Source organism: Lygodium microphyllum, chromosome 12 (genome assembly GCF_053477565.2).
Source record: "Lygodium microphyllum isolate KBCC chromosome 12, Lygodium_microphyllum_v1.1.10, whole genome shotgun sequence".
In the NCBI taxonomy this organism is placed as follows: Eukaryota; Viridiplantae; Streptophyta; class Polypodiopsida; order Schizaeales; family Lygodiaceae; genus Lygodium; species Lygodium microphyllum.
This window is the reverse complement of record NC_141146.1, coordinates 51,462,463-51,486,371: the sequence shown is the minus strand read 5'-3', so window position 1 is coordinate 51,486,371 and position 23,909 is coordinate 51,462,463. Positions and strand designations below refer to the sequence as shown.

The following is a 23,909-nucleotide window of genomic DNA, read 5'->3' as shown; positions in this document are numbered from 1 at the left end:
AGAGGAAAAAAGGAGAAAAAACATAAAGAAAATATGATGTCAAGCTGACCAAGTTTGTGCAGCATTCTAGCCATGGCTGCCTCTATGATGAGCGAGAGCGAGGTTATCCGGTCCTCTGCGTGTGCTCCCGCCTCCCAATGCTTCTTTGAGGCCACGCAGCTCAAAGCTGCAGCTGCAGGCTGCCCTTGTCGTAGGCCTTGCGACGTCGATCGGAAGCTTCTGACAAAGCCCCTGTGGCAGCACAGAAGGAAGGCTCCTGCGGTCCATGCCAGCACCACCAGCTCCCAGGCCCTGGTGGAGGAGAAGACGACTGGTGTCGACCCGTACAAATCTCTGAGTCAAGTCTGTGCCGTGCTTGGAACCCAGTGGGGTGATGAAGGAAAGGGCAAACTTGTCGACATTCTTGCAGAGCGGTATGACGTTGTTGCTAGGTGTCAGGTATATGAAGCTCTTCTTTACTGCCATCTAAATTTGCTGGATTTTGTTGTTACTCAGTCAATTTGTGACTCTTTATGCTTTGGAATCAAGGCTCGGTTTTTACGAACATCAAATAACGTTTTGTGAATTCAGCTAACGCATTTACCACAGCCATAAACAACATCCACAAGAACACGGCAGGCAAATAGATTGACTTGTGGAGGTCTCTTCAAGGACAATTGTTGCATACTCCTAGTAATGGTGGCATTGTCAGATTTGAGTTACTTGTGTGAGCTATTTGCGATAGTTTCTGTGCTTTGATTAGCATTTGTCCTCGAGACTATTGGTTTCAACAGTAGTCAGGTTGTTTAGGCGCTGCAAGGTTTACTACTTTTTTATGAGCTCAAGAATGGTCTGCTGAATTTGTATCACAACAGGAGCATTAGGATTATCTTCACCATGGATATTTGAAGCCTCATTTGGTTGAGAAACAATATATTCAAAGAGAGATTTGAGATAGGACAAATTGGAGTGAGAAAAAGAGAATAAACATTTTTTGAAAACACTTGTAGACCATGAGTTTCAAGTGTGTCAACATCATTGATCTTTTGAGATTGCATGGTCTTATTGTTGGCAATGTGAATTGACTTTTGGTATGATGGTATCCCTTCTTGTTCACCATGGATGACTAGTGGCTGGTTGCTTTGTTGCCCACTAGAATTTTGGAAACTTGTGGGGTGGATAAGTTTGCTTCTTCAAATGTGAATACCTCAAGTTTAGAATTGTTGTCATCAGAATGAGGCCTGGAATTCTTTTGATTGTTATTGAAGTTGGCATGTCAAGTCGATACCTTTCTCCTTTTACTTGGAAGTAGATTGGCCACCAAAATTGGACTTTGAGAGAAGAAGTTTGTCTTTGAAATCATCCCTTGCTCAGAATAGGATTTATCAATGGCAACAAGCCAGTGTTAATTGCAAGTACTTCAAACTCATCTCTTGACCAAGACATGGTGGTGTGCTTTGAGAAATGATCTCATCTAGCTTTTGGAGACATTATCACTTCAATCTGAACTTTGTTTGATATGCATTTGATTCATTGGAAGTCTTCTCATATCTTTCTTTGATGGCCTTTCAAAGATGCTTCAACTTATGATAGACAACAAACTGATCGCAATTTTATTATGAAGAGGATTAGTGGTGTTTCCCTACGTTATATATGTATATTATATACCAAGCCTAATTCACACATCAAATGTTTTTTCATATTTTCTCAAGGAAAATCAAAGAAATGTGCTGCATGTTTCTATGATATCTAACAAATTTTAGTGCTAAGAAGCTATGCAGTAAAATACTGTGACATCTTTCAATTCACCTTCTTTTTCTTCATAAAACCACATGCTTTGAGACTTAAATGTTGCCAAGTATGATTATGTTAGCATTTATGACATTTCTACTAGTCATCTCCTCCTTTTAGTCCTAGTTCGAGTTCGACAAATATTTTAGAGCTTCGACATTGTCATTCCAACCTCTACTTTTGAGTTTGAGGCTTCATAGGAGCTTTGCCTTGTATGTCCCCCTCATTCAGATCAGTGTTAGTTCTCTTCATTTTCGTGGTCAATCTCTCTCTCTCTCTCTCTCTCTCACACACACACACACACACACATAAACAGAAAAAAAAGAAACCATTCTTTACTTTCTCATTCACACTCATAGGGTATCATAGCCATGTGTGTTGTGAGATATGCTCTTCTTGCTGCATTTTCATGTCTTACTGGACATGTTTTTCCTCCTTTCTTCCTTGCAATAATTACATCTTTGCTTCTTTTTCCAATCACTTGCATTTGCATCTGATGAAGCCCCATCATTACTCTTTGGCTTACTAGAAGACTTTTGAGCTTTGCCTTTATCTTCATGATTGTTAGCAAAAGCATGTTTTGACTTAAGAGGGGCTTGTTGATTCCAATGACTTTACTCCCCTTGAAGTAATGATGTAACCAGCTAGTCAAGTGTAATGATTGGCTTTACCCATAGCAATTGATCTCAATGTAGTGGCAAAGCCTTGATAAGAGTCAAGTAGTCCATTTAGCATAGTGGACACAAGCTAATTGTTTGGAGCTATTTTATCAATGTTTGCAAGTTGCTCCAAATCTTTGATTTGTGTCAACTATGCATCAATGTTGTCCCTCTCATCCATCTTTGTTACGTCCCTGGACATTTGGATGGGCACTAGTAGCATTGGTAATAGTGGTCGTGAAGCGACTTAGTGTGAAGGCACTAAGGGCACTTCAGGGTTAGGGTAGCCGAGTCTTGTTTATAGGACTCAAGGCCCTATTGTGTACATTCATTGTGCGATTATCACTCTTGGACTCTTGGCTTGTTGGTTGACGCATCCGTATACCAGGATGGCTTGTTGGTTGACGCATCCGTATACCAGGATGGTGTGGGCTGGTGGTATGGGATGTCAACTCTTGGGATGTGGTTGTGACTCAGAGTGTTGCTAGCTCCCAGGCTCGAGGGTGAGCCCATTTGGCTCTAACTGGGAGTTGAGTCTAATGTCCCGTCCCTTGGGGATGTTGCATTGGTTCCAGAGCGGCAATCTACAATTGGATGTGAGATCCGATGACATCGTCGTATGATGTTATATTCAGGATATAAAAGCATAAGAAAAGTCGTATCTCATAGACTATAGTGGTATGCATATGGATGATGGTATAACGGGTTTTCAGAGAAGTTATACCTATTGCAGTGGCTTACCTGTGCATGAACTAACAGGTGTTTTGCTTCTCATGAAGAAGGAAAGTGGCAAGTTATGTTTGGAACCTAGAGAAATTAAAGTCTACTTGTGATTGGGAATTGGGAACTTAGGAGATAAGTAGTAGTAGGCTTAAAGAAGCCTTATGGGTGAATTTTTAAAAGAAAGAAAACATAAGAGGATGTGATATGGAGAAAAAATGGGAGAAGCAGGACATCACAAACACATGGGAGAGAAGGGAGAAGCTTATGCATGAATAAGCAAGGCTTGAAGAAGAAAAGGGAAGAGTTGTACTTAGGGAAGGCATAGAGCATAAGAAGGAACAAGTACAATTGGAGTTTTTGGAGGAGTGCATGGCCTGATCTCACAGGCAAGAACAAGGCATGCATATTGTCCACAGCAATGAACAACTGCTGTAAGAAAATTCAGCCTACTTTTGAGTCATGTACAAGCAGTCTCTTCTCAGGTATGCTTGGTAGAAGCTTTGTGCTTAATAGGAGTAAAGGAGTGAATTTGAGATTGATTAGGATGGATTTAGAACAGAGTTTTATGCTGTTATAAACGGTATATTATTTCTGTAAATCATTTTCCCTTAATCTCTATAGGGTATTGAACCACTTACAGGAACTGTATCAGTGTATCCTTTGGGTATATGCTTGGAGCATGTAAAGGATTGATCTTGAATGCATCTTGGGTAGTGAAAATTTTATACTGTTGTAAATACACAGAGAAACAGGGCTGAAATTAGAGATTGAAGATATTAGAGGGTTTCCCTTCTTGGTTGATGGTGTTTGACAGTTGCTACATGTATCTTGGGTTTTTTCACGACATATGAAGTTTATGCATTGGATTGAAGCTTACGTACAGGAGAGATTTTGTCATAATTAGGGTATCTTTTGAGCCATGATCTTAGCTAGATTGGGCTATTGCCCCAAACACAAGGTTTGAGTTATTTTCTCAAGTTAATGTACTGATTTTTATTTGTTGACTAAGGATTCAATCTAAGGCTTCTCTGCAAATTCTTGTGGTGATTCTTGGATCTTAAATTAAGTCTCTTTTCTTTCTTAATTTTTCATCTCTCTATTCTTTGTATCTCTTCTCTTTGAATCCCCATGATTAAAGCCATCAACTAAATACGCCTGACAATTGTGCACAAAACCACTTTTGCTCATGGAATTGTGATGGTTCAAGCTTAATAGGTACATCTTTATCTCGTTAAGGGTGGTATGGGACATTGCTGGCGAGAGAGGCATGCTTGGGGGGCATGTGTTGTGGGTGGTAGGTATGAAATAAAAGTGTGTTCTTGTTTTGTACTCATACTCGGATTTTGTATTGTTGTGATGCTTGTGTGCAAGCAATTTCGGCGGTTCTGACAATTGGAGTTTGAGGAGTTGCCACTCCAGGGCTATGGTGGATTGATGTTGGAAGTTGAAACTTTGTGGCCCGATTGACATTAATGTCTCTCCACTTGATATTTAATGTTAATGTTATCATTAATTTAATGTTAATGCAACATTAAATATTATTGTCACTTTAATATTTAATGCTTACCTTAATATTAGCATTGATTTTAATCTTAACATTAGGATCAAATGTTAAGATAAACATTGGTGTAAATTAGAGATAAGTAATTCTCTCGTGGAGAGTGAAATGCTTACGAATGCTTCTTTGCAATCGATTGAAAAGATATGTGTGTGTGTGTGTGTGTGTGTGTGTGTAATTGTTTGGTGTGGGGGGCTATTGGTGGTGTGCAGATGAATAGGAATAGTGGTCTCCCTCTCCCCAACACACACACACACACACACACACACACACACACACGGACGAGAGTCCTCTCCCAAGCTGGTAGATAGTTGGGGGAGGGATGAATGGGAGTTGCCCCAATCTATATGAGAGTTGGAAAGTTTGCCAAACAGACTGGCAAAGTTGACAAAGTTGGTAGGGGATGTTTGATGTTCAAACCGTCACGTCCTCAGTTTGAGGGAGTTTATCCCCTTTTGGGTTAGAGAACTTGGGGGATAGGTCATACTTTTAATAAGCATGGATAAACTCTCTTAGCCACATTTAAATTTTCTTTTTTTGAAAGGAAAGGAGAATCAAATAAATGTTTAAAATCTTTCTTTTAAAAAATATTTTGATTTTAGATCTCTCCGATTGATCAACTAGAATTGTTCTCCTCCTTGTTAAAAAGAAAAAGGAGGGTTTACTTTCGCATTAAATGTAGTGTTTTTGCTTCTTCTACTCTCATGTCTTACACTCCTTTTTGAGATATGGAGGATCGAAGCTCAGTTGAGAGTACACAGTTGACAGTGGAGAGTAAGAGAGTAAAGACATCACGAATCTCGATGCAATTATCAAGAGTGTAATGAAAGTACAAAGTATAACCCTTAAACCTCAGGGTTGTTAATGTGCGTTCACACCCGAAAGCTGTGAAACATGATAAGTGATAATACTGTGCAACATAGGCACATAAAATAGAAGATAATATAATTGGGGAAAAAAACCTCTCATAAGAAGAGTAAAAAGTGCCTCTGTGTCCTATCGCGGATCACAGACACTCCTTTGTGAGCATAGGCGTGAGTCAAACCCAACAAACCCTCTTGGAGTGAAAAGTGATTAGCATACGAGGATCATCCACCAAAGGAGATCAAATTTAAAAGCATTGCAAAATGCTTCATATTTGTTGCGAGGAAGAGCTTTGGTGAAGATGTCTGCCACATTTGGTTGTAGGACAGTAGACAATGCTAATATCTCCTGCATGTAGCCTCTCTTTGACAAAGTGATAGTGGATTTCTACGTGTTTTGTGCGTGCATGAAACATTGGGTGTTGTGCCATTGCAATCGCATTCTGACTGTCAATGAACAAAGGAGTAGGCTTTGTGACAGATACATTAAGATCAACCAACAAACGTCTCAGCAATACACATTCAACTGTGGTAGTGAAAGCTGCCTTGTATTCAGCTTCACAAGATGATGTAGCAATAGTGGATTGTTTCTTGCTAAGCCAGAGATGCAAGATGAGCCAAGAAAGAAACAGTTTCCACTTGTAGAATGATGTGAATCAAAATCATTAGCCCAATTTGAATCATTGTAAGCATGTAGTTGTAGTTGTCCCCCCCTTGGCATAAAGGAGTCCAAGAGTCCTAGTACCTTGCAAGTAATGAAAAACATGCTTTACAACTTACCAATGTGACATGCGTGGGCTGTGCTTATATATGCTCAAGGCTGAAATTGCAAATTGAATATCTGACCTTGTGTTGGATAAATAAATGAGATATCCAGCTACTGGAGCATATGTATGAATGTCAAATAAATCATTGTCATCATGCAAAGATAGCTTGAGTCCAGTTTCCATCATTGTGCTGATTGGCTTGCAATCTTGAAAGCCAAATCTCTCAAGGAGTCTACCAATATATCTGGACTGTGACAATCCAATGCCTCGAGGATCATAAATGAATTGAATGCCCAAATAGTAATGCGAATGCCCCAAATCAGACATTTCAAAAGTTTGCTGCGAATTTTTCTTGAATGCTGAAATCAGATTAGCGTGTGTCCTTGTGAGCAGAAGATCATCTATATAAAGACATGACCAGCAAGGATCCCCGCTCTTTGCGTATGTAAAGAGTAGACTTTGATGGGCTGTTAATGAACCCTTTGCTGAGTAAAAAAGCATCAATTTTGGCATATCAAGCTCGTGGAGCTTGCTTCAAACCATACAAAGCCTTTTTTAGCTTGCATACTAAGTGTTCAGATCCTTCAATTGGAAAACCCATGGGCTGCTAAATATACACTTCTTCCTGAAGTTCCTCATGTAAAAATGTAGTTTTAATGTCAAGCTGATGCACAATCCAACCATACACCTGATAGTAGTCGTACGGGATGTAGGAGCTAATGTCTCCTCATAATCAATGCCTTTCTTTTGTGCATAGCCTTTTGCCACTAGCCTAGCCTTGTATTTATCAATGGATCCATCTGCTTTTCGTTTCAGCTTATAGATCCATTTAGTACCTATGGCTTTCTTTTTAACATGCAATGTAACTAAATGCCATATTTGATTCTTCATGATAGAATCAAATTCAGCTTGCATTGTTGCCATCCAATGCACACTTTGTTGTGCATCCTCAAAAGAATCAGGCTTATCATCATCAAGTGTGTTTGCTGCTATCACAAACTCCATAGCATTAGCATGATCATGCAGGCGTGTTTGTCTTTGAGTACGACCAGCAAGAGGAGCATCCAAATGACTATCTTGTAAAGTCTAAAAGTACCATCTAGGTATTTGTCTAGCCTCGTGATTATGTACTTGCTCTTGATGAACCTCAAGTTTAGCATCTTGCTGAATATTCAAATTAGCCATGGGCTGAATTTTTGCATTATTTAATGGAGCATTTGGCTGAACATTTGGTTCATTTACCAAAAGAAATAGGCAGCAGCCCTTCAAACACATCATTTGCAGCCTGGTATGTGTCATAACTAGCTAGAGATAATTCTGATTTTTCATAAAAAATCACATCTCTATTGACAAAAACTTTCTTGAAAATAGCATTGTACAATTTGTACCCTTTGCTTTCACTACTGTACTCCATAAATATGCACTTGATAGCTTTATTGTTCAACTTTTTTCTCAATACTTTGGGAATATGAGCATATACAAGACACCCAAAAGTAGGGAAGTGACCAACTGAAGGTTCTCGGCTGTTCTAAGCCTCAAAAGGCGTATATTTTTCAATGCCTTAGTAGGTTACCTATTCAAAATGTGACAAGCACACATAATTGCTTCCATCCAAAATCCATGTGGCAATTTCTTAGCTTTCAACATACATCTAGCCATCTCCATGAGTGACCGATTCTTTCTTTCTGTAACCCCATTCTGCTATGGAGTATATGTAGTAGTATACTGATGTGCAATGTCTTTTTGCATCAAAAAATTATTTAGCAAGGAAGATATGTATTCCCTCCCTCGGTTCGGAGAGTCTAAATTTGACAGCTAATTTGATTTTCCACAAGTGTAGTAAAAGCCAAAAATACATCATATACTTTTAACTTTTTCTTCAATGAATAGATCCAACAAAAACGAGTAAAGTCATCAATTGAGGTGACAAAATAATAACATCCACCAATGACTTTGTTTGCATGGATCCACATATATCTGAATACACATTCTGCAACTTGGCTATAGCTCTAAAAGCAACATCACGAAGAAAAGAAAATCTATGCATTTTTTCGCATCCCTTACAAATGTGCTTAGGAGGTCTCTCCAAGAGAGATAAGCCTTGCAACATTCGAGTACGTTGCATAAGCATCAAATTTCCATAGTTCAAATGTCCCATACGAGCATGCCACAACTCTGCTTATGATATAGCAGGAGTCATAGTAGATACCAAGTAAATTGATTGGTCAATTGAGTGGCATCTAACTCATAAAGTCTATGACATAATGTGCTAGTAAGTACTAAAGTCAAGAATTTCGTATCCCTGACCATGCATTTATCATTATCAAAAGTGACTTGAATTCCACACTTTGCTAAAGAAGAAATGGACAGCAAGTTCTTTTTTATCCCTGGCACATATAATGCATCTTGCAATGACAGAGGAGAGCCATCAATGGCTTTCAAGACAATCTCTCCAATATCTCTAATAGGATAAGATGCGTTGTTGGCACATTACATTGATTTGTTCACAAGAGTTGCAACAACAGAGGTGAATAAATCCCTACGGGATGTAATGTACTTAGAAGCACCACTATCAAAGAACCAAGTGCTAGCATCCTCTGTAGAGTTGAATGCTTTATTTGCCCAAGAAGAATCATAATTTCAAGTGTAAAGACAGTAGTCATGGTCAACAATGAACAATGCGATGTTGTGCCACTACGCGGACACGGTGTGAAAAACTTTGGAATGCATCCTCATTCGACTTTCTTATTGATCAAGAGAGTCAATGTGATCCGAGTCATTAGTTCTAGTGTGAGTGGCATGGATTATCTAAAAATACTAGATTTTTGGATAATTTTAGCCAAGTTTTTGATATTATTTATTGTAAAAATCCGAAAAAGTCAGAAAAGCTTCTAGATCAAGATGGCATGTAAAAAGCAAGTTGCTTTTTCAGCCAGTTAAGGGATTTTCATAAAAAAGACAAATTGACAAAATCACGCTCGTCGGGATTACTGTTGACAGACTGAAAATTGCAGTTTGAACTAGAAGAGGAGGAAGAAGTGATCTAGGAGATCCGTGACCATGTGTCCTGGATGTCCTGGGGTTTTACCCCCCTTCCGGAGCCAACGGAGCCATTAGATTTGGGTTCCGAGCAGTAGAGAAGGAGTTGTTATTTTTGATCCACGTTTTTTGTTCTACGAGGGAGCTCCAGGAGATCTAATGCTTGGAGAGTGCTTTTGAGTAGTGCCAGACAAAGGATTTCAGGTTCTGTCAATACATACTGATTTGATTCATTGTTCTTTGTCATTATTGTGCTTACCTCGTGTATTCTTTATCTTCTCTTCCATCTCCTATCTCTACTTTCTTCTACCTCTGATCCTCGTTGGATTCAACCTTTCGACAAAAACCCCTCTGACATTGGTGAAACCGACGTGAAAGGTCGTCAGAAGAAGGAAAGACAAGATGGAAGAACCTTCGAACACAATCTCCAGTGATGTTTTGCAAAAGTTGGTGCAAAATATGAATATGCTTATGCAGGTACAACAACAATAATAGGTGATGTAAGCTTCTGCTCAAACAGAAAGTGTTGTGATGAATGCTTTGCAAGCAGTTGAGCGTGAGGTGAAGTTATTCAATGGCAGAAATGTATCTGTATATGTACATACCTATGCTTAGAAGATGGAATTCTTTGGGGTGGCTCAACCTTCATGGAGCCGGTATTTTGTACGTGTTACTGTACATGAATTGAAAGCACGGATTACTGAATTATTCTTGTAGGATGTTGATTGGATGGCTTTCAAGAAGACACTCAAGGAAGAATTTTACATTGAAGATACTAGTTTGATTACGCATAAGACTTTTCAGAAGTGGGTTTTACAATCCAATAAGGGTCTTATGGCTATAGAATTGTTAAGAGGATTTGAAAGTCGATTTGAGCAGTTGGATCTTGCAGAACAACAAGCTCTTGCAAGTCAGAAAATTGAATTGTTTCTATAGGCAGCTGATCCTGAGCTTCAAGAGAAGCTTGATGATTTACTTGAGGATGAGACTACAGAGACAGGTCTTAAAATAGAGTGGAGACATGTCAAGGAAGCTGTTAATGGACTTGTGAAGAAGCATAGAAGAAGAGAAAGATTGCATGTCTCTAGCTTGCCCACTGTTATGGGCAAGATAGTTGATGTATCCAGTAAGCCACCTACTTCTGTGGCAAACCCTATGGCTGTACCTGCTATTGTTCCCTCTATTAGGGAAGATATCTTAGATGAATTGGTCAAAGGGATGCGGGATCTTCAATTGAAGGTTGTAAAATTGGATGAAAAAGGACAAGAGGATAGGAGACGGGCAGTAGCCCTAAGCCATGAAAAAGATGTGTATGATGTGATAGTTTGCAGCGTGAGAGAAAGGATTGTGCTGTCTATTAGGAGGCCTTGGCACGACAGCTCATCTTTTGGAAAGATGGCAAGATCCATGCATAAGAAACGAGATTGCCTCTTGCTTTGCATTTTGGAAAGGGAGGTATGCAGAAGTTGTTGGAAGACTTGGCTGTTCGAAAAGCTTATGCGGTAGTACATGCTTCTACTTTTTCTCTACAGTTGGATAGAATACATGGCCAAGTGATGGTTGGTCCGAAGGCTGAAATATGGACACATGCTTTACATGCAGTTGAAAAGAGAAAAGTTACGGATAGTGAAATATCTCATGGAGGGCAAGAAATTTGACATAACTGGCCGGGAATCACCGATAGATGCATATTCAGTGGATGCATATTTAGCAAAAGGACAAAACACAGATGTATTTGTGGAAGAGAAACAGAAGAGAGATGAAGATAATGCAGGGATATCTAAGGAAGTGACAAAAAGAAATGTGGATTTGTCTAAAGCTACAAATCAGCCACCTCCCGAGCATGTTATGGAAGAGATTGGACAGGAGCAAAAACAGGATAGCGAGCAAGAGGACAAACAACTGGGATATAAGCTGTAGTCTAATATTGAGACAAGCACAGATGCCTTGGAAGATCCTGTACTGGAAGATTTAGCCATTGCATCTATAGATTTTCTTAATGTATTTGAAGAGATTTACGAAGAGCATGTTTTACTTGATGCAGGGAGTGAAAGGGAGATTGATGACTTGTTGGATGTACATGATTTGCAGGATAAAGTTATTACCTATGAGACAGTTCATGAGCTTGAGGATATGCTTGTATTAAAGGATGTTAGATATGATACTCCACAGTTGGAAACTATTTCAGATGCTTTATCAAAGGCCTTGATAGACAAATCAAAGATACTTCAAGATATGGATTGTTTCACTATTTTTGGTGATGGTGAGAATGTGTTGAATGCAAGTGAGACTCAGTTTATGTTGAATGAGAAGCAAAAAGGTTATTAGAAGCAACTTTCCATGCGATGGACTTTTGAAAGAGTTGGCATGTTGCTATGTATTTGTTGATGGGTGTATTGATAGCATGTATATGGAGATTCAACAACCTCTAATATATAATATGGACCCAAGGCCTTATGATCCTAGAGGGGGTACTAAGTATGGCTCAAGAGTTGTACAAATGCCGAGTATTTTGATCTATGATCCAGGGGGATGCCTTCTTATATGCATGATAAGCAACAAGTTGATACTATGTGTGTTTGACCTGGGTGGTGCATCGGTGGCACAACTTTATTGAGCATTCTTAGATTGATTGCCCTTGCCCTTGTATCTTGCCATTGAAGCATGTTCAGAGGTTGCAAACATCCACCCCACTATTCTTCAATTCCATGTGAAAGGCCAAATAAGAGGGTGGCAAAGAATTCAAAGTAGTAGAGATCATTTGAACATCAGAATAATACTCATGTACATTCATCAACTGCTCGTGCAAGTCCTGAATTTTAGTAAGATAATCCTATATAGCATCACCTTCTTCCATCTTCACATTTTCAAGGTCCTTCTTTAAAAAGAAAACGTGAGTATCATTTTTTCCAGCAAACATATGCTCAAGTGTAAGCCATGCTACTTGTGAAGTAGCTACAGATCGAATATGTGGGATTATAGACCGCTGAATTGCCAATGCAATAAGTGACAATGCTTGGGGATCCCCAGTGTCCCAAGCCTTCTATGTAGCTGTTCTTTGGGGTGGTGACTGAACCAGAGCTTGCGGTTGACCACGACCTCCTTGTGGAGGATTAGCAGGAGCCATATCTCTAGGACTAACTTCTTTCCCATTGACATAATCCCAAATATTTTTTGCAACAAGTACATTCTTCATCATGAAGGACCATAGAGAATAGTTATTGCCATCCAGTCTATCCTCTTTAGATGCATAAGTGAAGACATCACTCTGTCCTTGATTAGCCATGATAAATGTTGCTCTTCCAGAAGGCGCAAGAGCAATAACCAAAGTTAGCTTAACTTGGAAATCGGAAAATTTCCAGAAATTATAGCAAATGCCAAGCTATAATTAACTAAACTGTGTCACACTTGACCACTATTGTCTCAATGTACTGAAATTTTTACAGATTTCAGCAAGTAGCACGCTGTCCAATACAAGAATGGTGCTCAACAGCACTAAAAACACAAAAGCCCCAAAATTTGATTGTCCAATGCGCACAATTTCAGTCAATTTTGGACTAAAACTTCAGTACATATGCCGATGTCTGCCAAACATGCAAAAGCCCTAGATTTTCTGACCCAAATTCCAACAAATTATTAGAGTGAAGCAATGCAGAAGTGAATGACCAAGACAAAGAGAGAGAGAGAGAGAGAGATAGAAAGAAAGAAAGAAAGAAAGTTATATTAACGTCTTCTAAAGACCAAAACTGGTCTATGAGACAAACTGTGATACAACTGATGAGGTCCAGCTATCCAAAATAAAAGTGCTGAATGAAAAGCTAAAAACTGGAAACTGAAAATACGGTGCTGAGAGTGTGATAAGTGTCGTGTATGTGTATGTGCGTATGTAGCTCTGGTACTCCAGATAATGGCTACAAAAGGGGAACAAATGTCGGCTGTGATAGGGGAACAACTGTCGGCTGTGATAAAGTGGTGCGATGTGTATATGCAACAGAAGCAGGGAGATATACTATCCTGGGATGTAGTAGCAGTCGTCAAAGTCGCTAATAGCAGGTGATCCCTCCTGGATGCAGGATGTGGTACATCGGCGGTGGAGAAAGAGCAAACTGGAGATCTGAGATCCAATGTGTCGAGTGTCGTCGGATCTCAGTCTGCTGTCGATGTAGATCAAGAATCCTCCGGATCTCCTGTCGGTGTGGCTGTGGGGTCCGAAACCCACGGATCCTCGTGCGGCGTCGGGTACGCTGGTCCTCAGCCTGCTGTAGTGTGAGCTCGGAGGTCTGGCTGGAGAGCATGAAACACAGAAAATCTGCAATGAAGAATGTTGTATAAGGATGTAAAAATATACATGGGTGCAGAGAGAATGTTTGTCTATGTCTCCACCTCAAAGATCTCAGTCTCCGTCAGCCCCGAGGGCAATCTCCACGGTCTGCAGCCCGAAAAATGGGAGCACAACTAAGGAGGACTGCAAAAGCTAGGGCCAATAAATAGGCCAGCAAAAAATGGCACAAAATACCGGGTTAATTGCATTCAATGTAGCCGATTGAGAGCAATATTGTCTGACCTGAAAATTGCTAGCGCCTTACATGTTAGCTGCCATGTGGCACTCTTGTTGACTGCTATACTTGTTGTACCTGCTGCTCTTGCTTGTCCAGGGAATGTCCAACTGTCCAGCTCTAACACCCCCTCTCAGATCTTGGACACAACAGAAGGCTAAGGGATTTGGAGTGTTGTCAAAGTAAAGCCTGGGGAAGCGCCTTGGTAAACAAGTTTGTGTGAAGAAAATACCAACACAGAAACACAGATAACACCATGTGACAAAGCACAGATTGATAGAAGAACACAGTTAGGGTTAGGGTAACTCGAGACAATGAACACAGAGAATGAATGAAGCAATATGACTACTGAATATACAATACTCACGCAGCAAACACACTATGTAAGGAATGAATACTGTATCTCAAACTCTTGTATCTCAAGAATCAAGGCAGGGGTAATGAGCTAGAGAGTGTGTTGTACTCTAGTTCCTGACAAACACAGAGTGAGTGAAGGGGAAGGTGAAAGTTGAAATTGAACCCAGTGAAACTTAACTCAAAATAAGAAACACAGGGTGTGAACTCAAGAAGATGATATACAGGAAAACCTTAGGTTGCTTGTATATTGCTCGTTGGTTGCTCTCTACTCGAATGAATTACAATGGGGAAATTTATAGACTTCAGTAGTGGACATACTCATGAGAGTAAAGATAAGGAAGCATCTTTTTGGTGGATGCCGACGAAAGAGCATTTATGTGATCTGGCGTACTATTTGAGGATAGTGGAGAAATATTGTACAATCAATAGTGTTGGGGAATATTGTACATGATTTTTACACGTGTCATGGTGGTTGTTTGGACAAAATATCAGCTACAGTGTCTTGGATGCCTAGATCATGTTGGAATGCCACATCAAGGGCATCGAAAAAGAGAGACCACCGTAAAAGGCGTTTATTCCCTATTTCATTAGGGGCCTTTTTTGTCAAATAGCTAGGGACATGCTTAAGATTTGTTTGGATTGTAAAGGGAGCAAATTTAACAAAGAGCCTGAAAGTTTTGATAGCTTTGATCATTGCCAAAATTTTTCTTTGGTAGGAGGGATAATTTTGTTGTGTAGTGTTGAAAATCCCTGAGGCATATCTGCATGGGTGAAGAGTTGATAGGGAGGTAGTTTGTTCTTCTTCACATAAACAGGCACCCCATCTGGAATCAGATGCATCAATGTAGAGAATCAGAGGTAGGCTAGTGGGTAGGCAAAGAGGAGGTAGATGTCTGATCAAATTCTTTATATTTTGGACAGCTAGTGTGTGAAGAGATTTCCATTTGAATTGATCTTTACGGAGAAGTGGGTAAAGGTCTTTAGAATAAGTGGCAATGTTGGGTGTGGAAGAATTAATCCAATTTAAGCACCCTAAAAATTGTTGTAGTTGTTTTACGCTGGAAAATTCTTTTGGCATATCAAGAATTTTGGTCAAAACATGATCCTATAATTTTATAGTGCCTTGCTGGATTTCCAAACCTAGAAATTCCACAGAAGTTTGGAACATTACAGATTTTGTGGGTGATAAAACCATTTTAGTATCCTCCACTGCTTTAGCAAATTGAGTAAGATACTCAATATGCTCTTTGATAGTCTTTGATAGTCTCTGAAAAGACTAATACATCATCAAGATACACTAAACAAAAAGGTAATTTGGCAAATACTAGATCTGTCCATCCTTGAAATTGAGTGAGAGCAGTTTTGATGCCAAAGGCTAAAACAGTCCATTGATAATGACCATAGGGAACACAGAAACCGGTTTTATACCAATCTTTTGGCTTGAGGGGCAGCTGCCAAAAACGTGATTTAAGATCAAATTTACTAAAAATATTGGCCATTTTTAGTTTTTTGATCAGCAAAATTTTTAGTGGTATGGGATGGCCATGACCTATAAGATATTTATTCAAAGGTTTATAATTGATTGCCATCCTTTTCTTCCCTCTTTTTTGCTCCGAATGTTTGTTCACATAGAACACTTGACATGCCCATTGGGTTGAATGGAAAGAGAGATTGCATATAGGAAACTCTTTTTTCTTTATACATAAGTGGGTCATCATGCATGAAGGTGGTAAGATGGTCTTTGATCTTCTGAATTTCTGGGGCATGCAATTGCATTTCTCCTTTAATCCAATGTTCTCTGGCAGTAGTCTTTTGTTGGGGTAAAGATTCTGTAATGGAATAAACACTTTGGCCAATTTTGGATAGCAAGGGCATTTCTGCCTGTTTTCCCTTATAGGAGACTGTAAAGTGATCGGGTACAAAAAGTGTATGGAACCAAATGTTGTAAGATATCAGTTCCTATAAGCAAATCATATTTCATTTGCTTCATCAATTGAAACTCAATAGGAACCTTGATATGGCCAAGTTGGAGAAAAGCTTATGTTACATGGATCAATGTAACCTTCTTATTGTTGGAGAATTCCACTATAATTAGAGAGGAAGATTTTATACAATGTGGAGGGAAGAGTTCAAAAGGGGCGATAGTTAGACTGGATCCTATGTCTAACAAAGGATCCACATATAATGAAAACTGAGGCATGTTCTTTAATTGAACATAGACCATAGGGATTGGACCACTTCAAGGTTCACCCTATTGAGTATCCGTGCCCCAAATGGAAGAGTGATAAGGGATGGTCAAACCCAAGACCTTTAGAAAACAAGCAGATTATCCCTACCATTATTGGGTGTCGATGAAGAAGAAAAATGGCTAAGGTGTGGGTGACACAAATATAGCAAAGATGTGAAGCAAGCAAGACAAGCAAAGCAAGCAAGCAAGCTAGGGAGAATTGCCTTCGAGATTGCCGTGTGCAATGCCACGAATATGGTGGATCCAAAGTCAACCACTCCTCCAAAAGACTGGAAAGGGATAAATGCGCACAGATGCATGTTTACATAAACAGAATGCATGTTGGGAATAAAGGGCCATCGTGCCTTTTACATGTGCATGGGTATAAACACACCGTTAGCACATTTGTACTTTCATATATATATCTATCTAAAAATCTAAAGAGGTACACTCGTCATTGTACCCACAAGTCGTGCTCACTCTCACTCTCTACTCTGCACTCTCTCTTTGTGTCTCTTTGCTAACAGCAAGCACTGCATGTCTCGATCCTCGCACCTCTGAGCTCAACAAATTGGTATTAGAGCGGGTTATAGGCGTGAGGTAACTAGCTTCAAGCAGGCGTCAGCAGACGGTGGTTAGCTGGACAAGATGGTGGTCAGCTAGGCAAAGTCTAGGTGGTGTGACCAGGCTGTAGACGACAAGTTAGTTGAGGATGACAGGGCAAGTGTTGCAGGCGACTAGGTTGCGACGGATTGCTGGATGATTGCCCAATGGGATTGGAGGCAATCGTTGCGTGATGGGATCGAAGGGCTTTAGCATGACAGGCGACTGGATGAGACAGCGTGCTGACGGCGGGACCAGCTAGCAACGACCAGTGGGGCAGCTGACAGGACCTGTGCGGTGCGAACGGGCGCTGTCAGTCCTGACGGGTCAACGGACCTGTCATCCAAAACATTATTTTTTTCAAAATCTTTTTTTTAAATTTGAAACCCCTCTCTCTAATCGGAGTTCACGGGTATAACACACAGTGTGCAGATTTGTGCAATCTTGGCCCGGAAATTTGGGGCTTTTCTCGGATTTGGGAATTGTGATGCAAAGCAAGACTATTTGTCTCAGAAATTGCAGGAATTTGTGACATTTTACCTTCGACATTTGGGGCTTTTCATGTACATGCAAAATTGGGCTAAAATTTACCCAATTTCTCGACATTGATACACATTGGACCCCATGCAATTTGCGGCAAGCGACAGAAACCTTACAATTAGTAGCAAGAATTGCAATATGTATCTTGTAATTTCTCTACTTGAAGATGATAAAAAATACTTCCTTTTTATTATGGAAAATTCAATTTAGCTTTAAACTTGACTATTGATTCTTGAGTATGCACGTGTGTGCATGATTAAAATCATAGAATTAAGAATACACATTGAATCATTAAGCAAATTAAGTATGTTACAGTGAATGATTCATCTCATCTTCAATGAGATCAGTCCTTGCTAAACTATCCACTTCTAGGTCTATGTTACCAAGAGGTAACGAAACAAATAATTCTATCCCACTATCAGATGTGTTGCTATATTACTCAATAACTTCATCAATATCATCGACAATCACATTATTGTCTTCTTCTGCATTTCCTTGAACATCCTCGCGAGGTTCATCTTGTACTATATCACGCATATCATACCCTATTCGTAGCAAGGATGAAGTGCTTGACAAGTTTAAAAAATTCTTGGCATTGGTTGAAAATTAGACTGATAAGACACTTAAGTGTCTTCGCTTTGACAATGGTGGGGAATATGTGTCCAAGGCCTTTTAGGCATTTTGTGACAGCAAAGGGATAAAGAGGGAGCTCACTCCCCCTCATAATCCACCCCAAAATGGAGTTGTAGAGCCTATGAATCAAACCATACAGGATAAGGTCTAAACGATGCTGTCTCATGCTGCATTACCCCATGGTTTTTGGGCAGAGGCTGTTATGACAGCCATACACTTGATTAATCGATCACCAAACAGATCTTTTGGGGGGGGGTTTGGGGGGGAGAGTTCCCTAAGAAGCGTGGTCGGGCAAGCCACCTTCGTATGCACACTTGAAAGTGTTTGGCTGGAAGCATTTGTGTACATACGTAAAGAAAAACGCAGCAAACTTGAGCCAAAGTCTTGTAAATGCATTTTCCTAGGATATGGTGATGAGGGTGAAAGGGGGTATAGATAATGAGATCCCGAGAAAAGGAAAGTAATACGCATCAATGATGTTATCCTCCGGGAAGATCGCATGCATAAACAACCCGAAAAGACTGAGGAGGTCCATATGGTTGTATTCCGAGGAGAAATACCTTTTGGACAGCAAAATGTGCTCGCTGTACAGATGCAAATACCTGCTGTAAATGAATCTGCAAATGTAGAAAATAATGCTGGAAATGATCAGTCAGCTATTGCTCATAATAATGAGCCACTGGATGTGCAGGAACAGCCAGGACAGCAAGCTGTTAATACTGATTTGCAGGTTGAAATGCCAGGACAGCAATTTGAAAATGCTCGACAGCCAACAAACAATGATCATTGGGTTAGGAGATCATCTAGGGCTACTAGACAACCTGATAGATTCGTTCTTGGTGTAAACAATGTGGCTGATTATGTCATGTTGACAGATTGTGGTGAACCGTCTTGCTTCAAGGAAGCAATGGATAGACAGGACAACAAGAAATGGTATAAAGCCATGTTGTCAGAGATGGAATCTTTTGAGAAAGATGGCACTTGGGACTTGGTGCAGTTGCCTAAGGGGCAGAAAACCCTTCCATGCAAATGGGTTTATAAGATGAAGGCCACTTCTTATTCCTCACCAAAGTACAAAGCAAGATTGGTTGCGAAGGGGTATAAGCAAGAACATGGAGTTGACTTTGATGAGATCTTCTCTCCTGTAGTCAAGATGATTACATTGAGAACCATTTTGGGCTTGGTTGCAGCTGAAGATATGGAGCTCATATAGATGGATGTACGGACTGCATTCTTACATGGTGATCTGCATGAAGACATATATATGTAGCAGCCTGAAGGGTTTGTGGAAAAAGGGAAAGAAAAGATGGTATGTAAACTCAAAAGGAGTTTGTATGGACTGAAACAAGCACCAAGAGAATGGTATCATAAGTTTGACACATTTATGCAATCTCAAGGTTTTCATAGAAGTTAAGTGGATCACTGCTTGTTGTAAAGAAGCTAATTTCCACAGGAAGCCATTAAATTGAAAATACAAGAAATAGACATAAAATGCCAAGGAACCGTAGCCAAGTTGGCTAGGTATGTAATGATATTACCAATGTTGGTTGAGAATCAAATGATGAGTGTCTGCAGCAAGGGATGCACTCAAAGCTATGGTGGCCAAGAGTATTCATCCTCTTAGATGGTGGGAGGTTGAGACCTCAAACATGTAATGTTTGTAAAATGGCAAAAAGATCCTTCACATGTTACACCTTCACCTTTTATACTTACCCTAGACTAAGGCATTTATGCTTTATTACAAGCCATCCCGACCTAAAAGAGCTTTGTGCTCAAAGCTGGAATTGGGACAATTTACAAGGAAAGATTACAAGGATAGCTTTGTAAGCGATTAATCCATGCTACAATGAAACTCCAAGCTGAAGAAGATCTCATATGTCCATGAAGTACAAGTATGAACTTTGAATATACTGTTGAAAACTGTCCAAAACAGGCTGCTACACAAGATCGACCATAACTTGAAGAAGAAATGTCCAATCACCATGTATGAGCTACAGAAACATAGGGGACAATCCCTAGTATCCATCCATGCCATAAAAATCCAATTTTGATGACCATAGAGCAATTATTTTTATGATAGAAATTTAATACAACAAGCTGTCCTGTTCAAATATTACTCTGTTTCTTGCAAAAGCCATGGAAAAGAATCAAGGTACGATGATGGTTTCCAAGTAGACTCCTCCATGGGCAAACTTCGCCATTTAATAAGGTATTCCAGCAGCGAACGGTTCCTTAAAACCTTTTCTCTTTTGCCAGTAACCTTTTTAGGCTCATAAGTGATATGATCATCTTCATCTGTGGGAGGTAACTCTTCTAAAACCTTTATGGCTAGACCCATATATTTCTTAAGTTGGGAAACATGGAAGGTAGAATGAATCCTTGTTGAAGAAGGCAAATCAAGCTTGTATGCAAGCTCACCAACTCGTTTGAGTATTTGATAAGGCCCATAGTAACGATGAGCCAACTTATTATGACCGCCTCTGAGAGAAGCATACCTAGATTTAGGCACTTTGAGAAATACCCAATCTCCTTCTTCAAACTCCAAAGGTCTCCTGTTTTCATTAGCATAAGCCTTCATAACATCTTGTGCCTTCCTAATGTTTTCCTTGCATTGATGCAAAAGAGCTTTCATTTTCTCAACTTCAGCCTTGGCTTTTGGATTCACGTCTTCATGAAAAAGGGCTGAAGGTATTTGCTCTTTGTATCCATAAAGTGCTTCAAATGGCGACATGTCAATGCTCATATGATGAGTGTTATTATAACAGAATTCAGCAAGATGTAACCAATGATCCCACAAAGCTTGAGTGTCATGGTAAAAATGACGAAGATAGACTTCCAACCATTTATTGACACGCTCCGTTTGGCCATTGGTTTGGGGATGATATGTCATGCTAGGAGTCAAAATTGTTCCCATAGAAGTGAATAAACTCCTCCAAAAACGTACCATGAACTTAGTATCACGATCGGAAACTATCTTCAATGGCATACCATGAAGCTTAAAAATACATTCGATGAACTGTTCAGCCACTTGCTTTGCTGTAAATTGAGCCTCGGCAGGGATAAAATGAGCTGATTTAGTCAATCGGTCCACCACCATATAAATGCTATTCCACCTATGCTTTGTTGTAGGTAATCCCACAATAAAATCTATTGTAATATCAGTCCACTTGCCTTGAGGAATAGGAAGTGACTGAAGTAAACCACCAAGCAGAAGAGAGGAATCTTTATTTTGTTGACACAGAAGATATTGCATAACATAATCCTTAACATCCCTTCAAATGCCCTTCCAATAGAAACTCTTATGGATATTGCTAAATGTTTTGAACAACCCATGGTGTCCCGCTAAAGGTGAAGAGTGCATCTCATGCAAGATATGTCTTTGAAAGAAGATTGTGGTGTCAAGAATACTCTACCATGATACCATAAAAGACCGTTGTGCCATTTAAAACTTGGATACTCTTCGCCTTTGCCTTGCTGAAATTCTTGCATCATCTTTGATGCTTGCTCATCAAGCAAATACTTCTCTTGAATGTCATGGATCCAATCCTTATGCACGGTGAAATGGTAGAAATGGAACATGCCCACATTCGTGATAAGGCATCCAGCACCACATTGTCTTTTCCAGCCATATAAGATATTTCAAAGTCATATCCTTGAGAGTAGCTAACCATCGTCGTTACTTGGGAAATAAATTTGGTTGTGAAAGAAAGTATTTCAGCACACGATGATCGCTTTTGACCTTGAAATGGCTGCCATAGATGTAATGATGCCACTTTTTGATAGCATGCAATATTGCTAACATCTCTTACTCATAAACATGTAATTGACACTCCTTGTCATCAAGCTTTTGGCTCTCATAAGCTATGACTCCATGATCTTGACATAAAACAGCCCCAATTCCTCTTCCACTAGCATCCATACATAAGATAAACTTTTTAGAGAAATCCGGGCATACAAGGATGGGTGTTGAAATTAAAAGGGATTTCAGCTCATTGAAACTTTGATTGGTGATGGAGTCCCAAAAGAAAGCCTCCTTTTTGAGTCTATCCGTCAATGGAGCCGCCACATGAGCATAATTCTTGATGAACCTTCTATAGAAGGATGATAACCCAAGGAATCCTCTCAAAGAGGTTGCATTCGTAGGAGTAGGCCATTCTTTAACACATTTTACCTTATTGGGATCCACTCTAATCCCTTATTCTCCCACAACATACTCTAAATATTCAACTTCATCTTCCATGAAAGAACACTTCGTCTTTTGCAAAGAGTGTGTGTCTTCGTAATGTGTCAAAGACCTCTCTCATATGCTTCAAATTCTCATCCTTGGATTTGCTATAGATTAAGATATTATCAAGGAAAACAAGGACTGTTTTGAACAAGAAGGGCTGCAATATTTTATTCACGAGGGCTTGAAAAGTAGCGGGTGCATTGGAAAGCCCAAGTGGCATAACCAAGAAGTAGTATAACCCTCTTTCAGTCCTAAAGGTTGTTTTGAACTCATCTTCTTCCTTCATTCGAATTTGATGATAATCCGATCGAAGATCTATTTTGGTGAAGACCTTTGCATCTTTAAGCTCATCCAAAAGATCATCGATTCGGGAAATAGGATACCTATTCTTGACTGTTGACTTGTTCAAATCTCCATAATCAATACATATGCGAAATGATCCATCATTCTTTTTGACTAAGAGCACGGGAGAGGCAAATGGTGATTGACTTTGCTAAATTAAACCCATTTGTAGCAATTCTTTGACTTGTCGCTCCACTTTTTCGCTTTCAAACTTGGATAAACGATAGGGAGGTTTGTTGATGGGCTTTGTGTTAGGCAACAAATCAATAGGATGGTCAACCTTTCGCTTTGGAGGTAAAGATGATGGTGGCTGAAATAAATCCTTGTATTTCTCCAATAGCTCTTCTAATCTTGGATCCCTTTTCTTTGAAGAAGAAGATGGCTGATTTGTTGATTGCCCTTCATCTACTTTTGCAACAAGCAAAAGAGTGAAGATGCATGACTTGGCATTGATTTCTTTTCGCAATTTCTTCATGGAAATGAGTTCTATTTGTTTGTGGTCTATGCCTTTCGACTCTATGTGCTATCCTTGCCAATTAAATCCCATTTGCATTTGCTCCAAGTCCAAGGTGAATTTGCCAAGTGTTTTCAACCAATTACATCCAATGACAATGTCAATAGGCTCCATATCCAAAGTGATCAAGTCTACTTTTATTGTGCAAGAGGGCGATAACTCAATTGAAGTACATGGACACATTTCTTTACTAGACTCATATGCACCATTGGCAACTTGTATCCGCAAGGAAGAATCCATATCAATGGGTAGCAACTTCAGCCCATTTAAAGATTTGTGTTGACGAAGCTACGAGTGCTACCCGTATCCACTAAAATATATGCAACCTTGCCATTAATGAAACCTTTGAGTCTAAGTGTATTTTTCCCTTTGCAACCGGTCCATGCATCATGTGAGATGGTACACAAGGAAGTATGAGAATCATGATTACCACCTGGATTAAACGGAAATCCATCCATGGGATCATAGAATTTTTCGTTGGTGACATTCTCTTCATCATGAATCTCTTCAACCATTGGATGTGCATCAAC

The 23,909-nt window shown here is 39.7% G+C and overlaps 1 protein-coding gene across 3 annotated transcripts in view; it reads left to right on the top strand.

The window, feature by feature from the left end:
- Window positions 1-6: 6 nt before the first annotated feature.
- The window catches only part of LOC148027758 (adenylosuccinate synthetase, chloroplastic-like), a 41,335-nt gene continuing 17,432 nt past the window's right edge, over window positions 7-23,909 (top strand). For 2 of the 3 annotated variants that reach the window (XR_015692646.1, XR_015692645.1), the window contains exon 1: window positions 7-438. Coding sequence is in view for 1 of the 3 variants with exons in the window: in XM_087689464.1 (XP_087545590.1) it covers window positions 73-438 (366 nt within the window). In the remaining 2 variants the exon portion in view is untranslated. The remainder of the gene's footprint in view (window positions 439-23,909) is intronic. The other variant, XM_087689464.1, reaches the window with a different exon arrangement.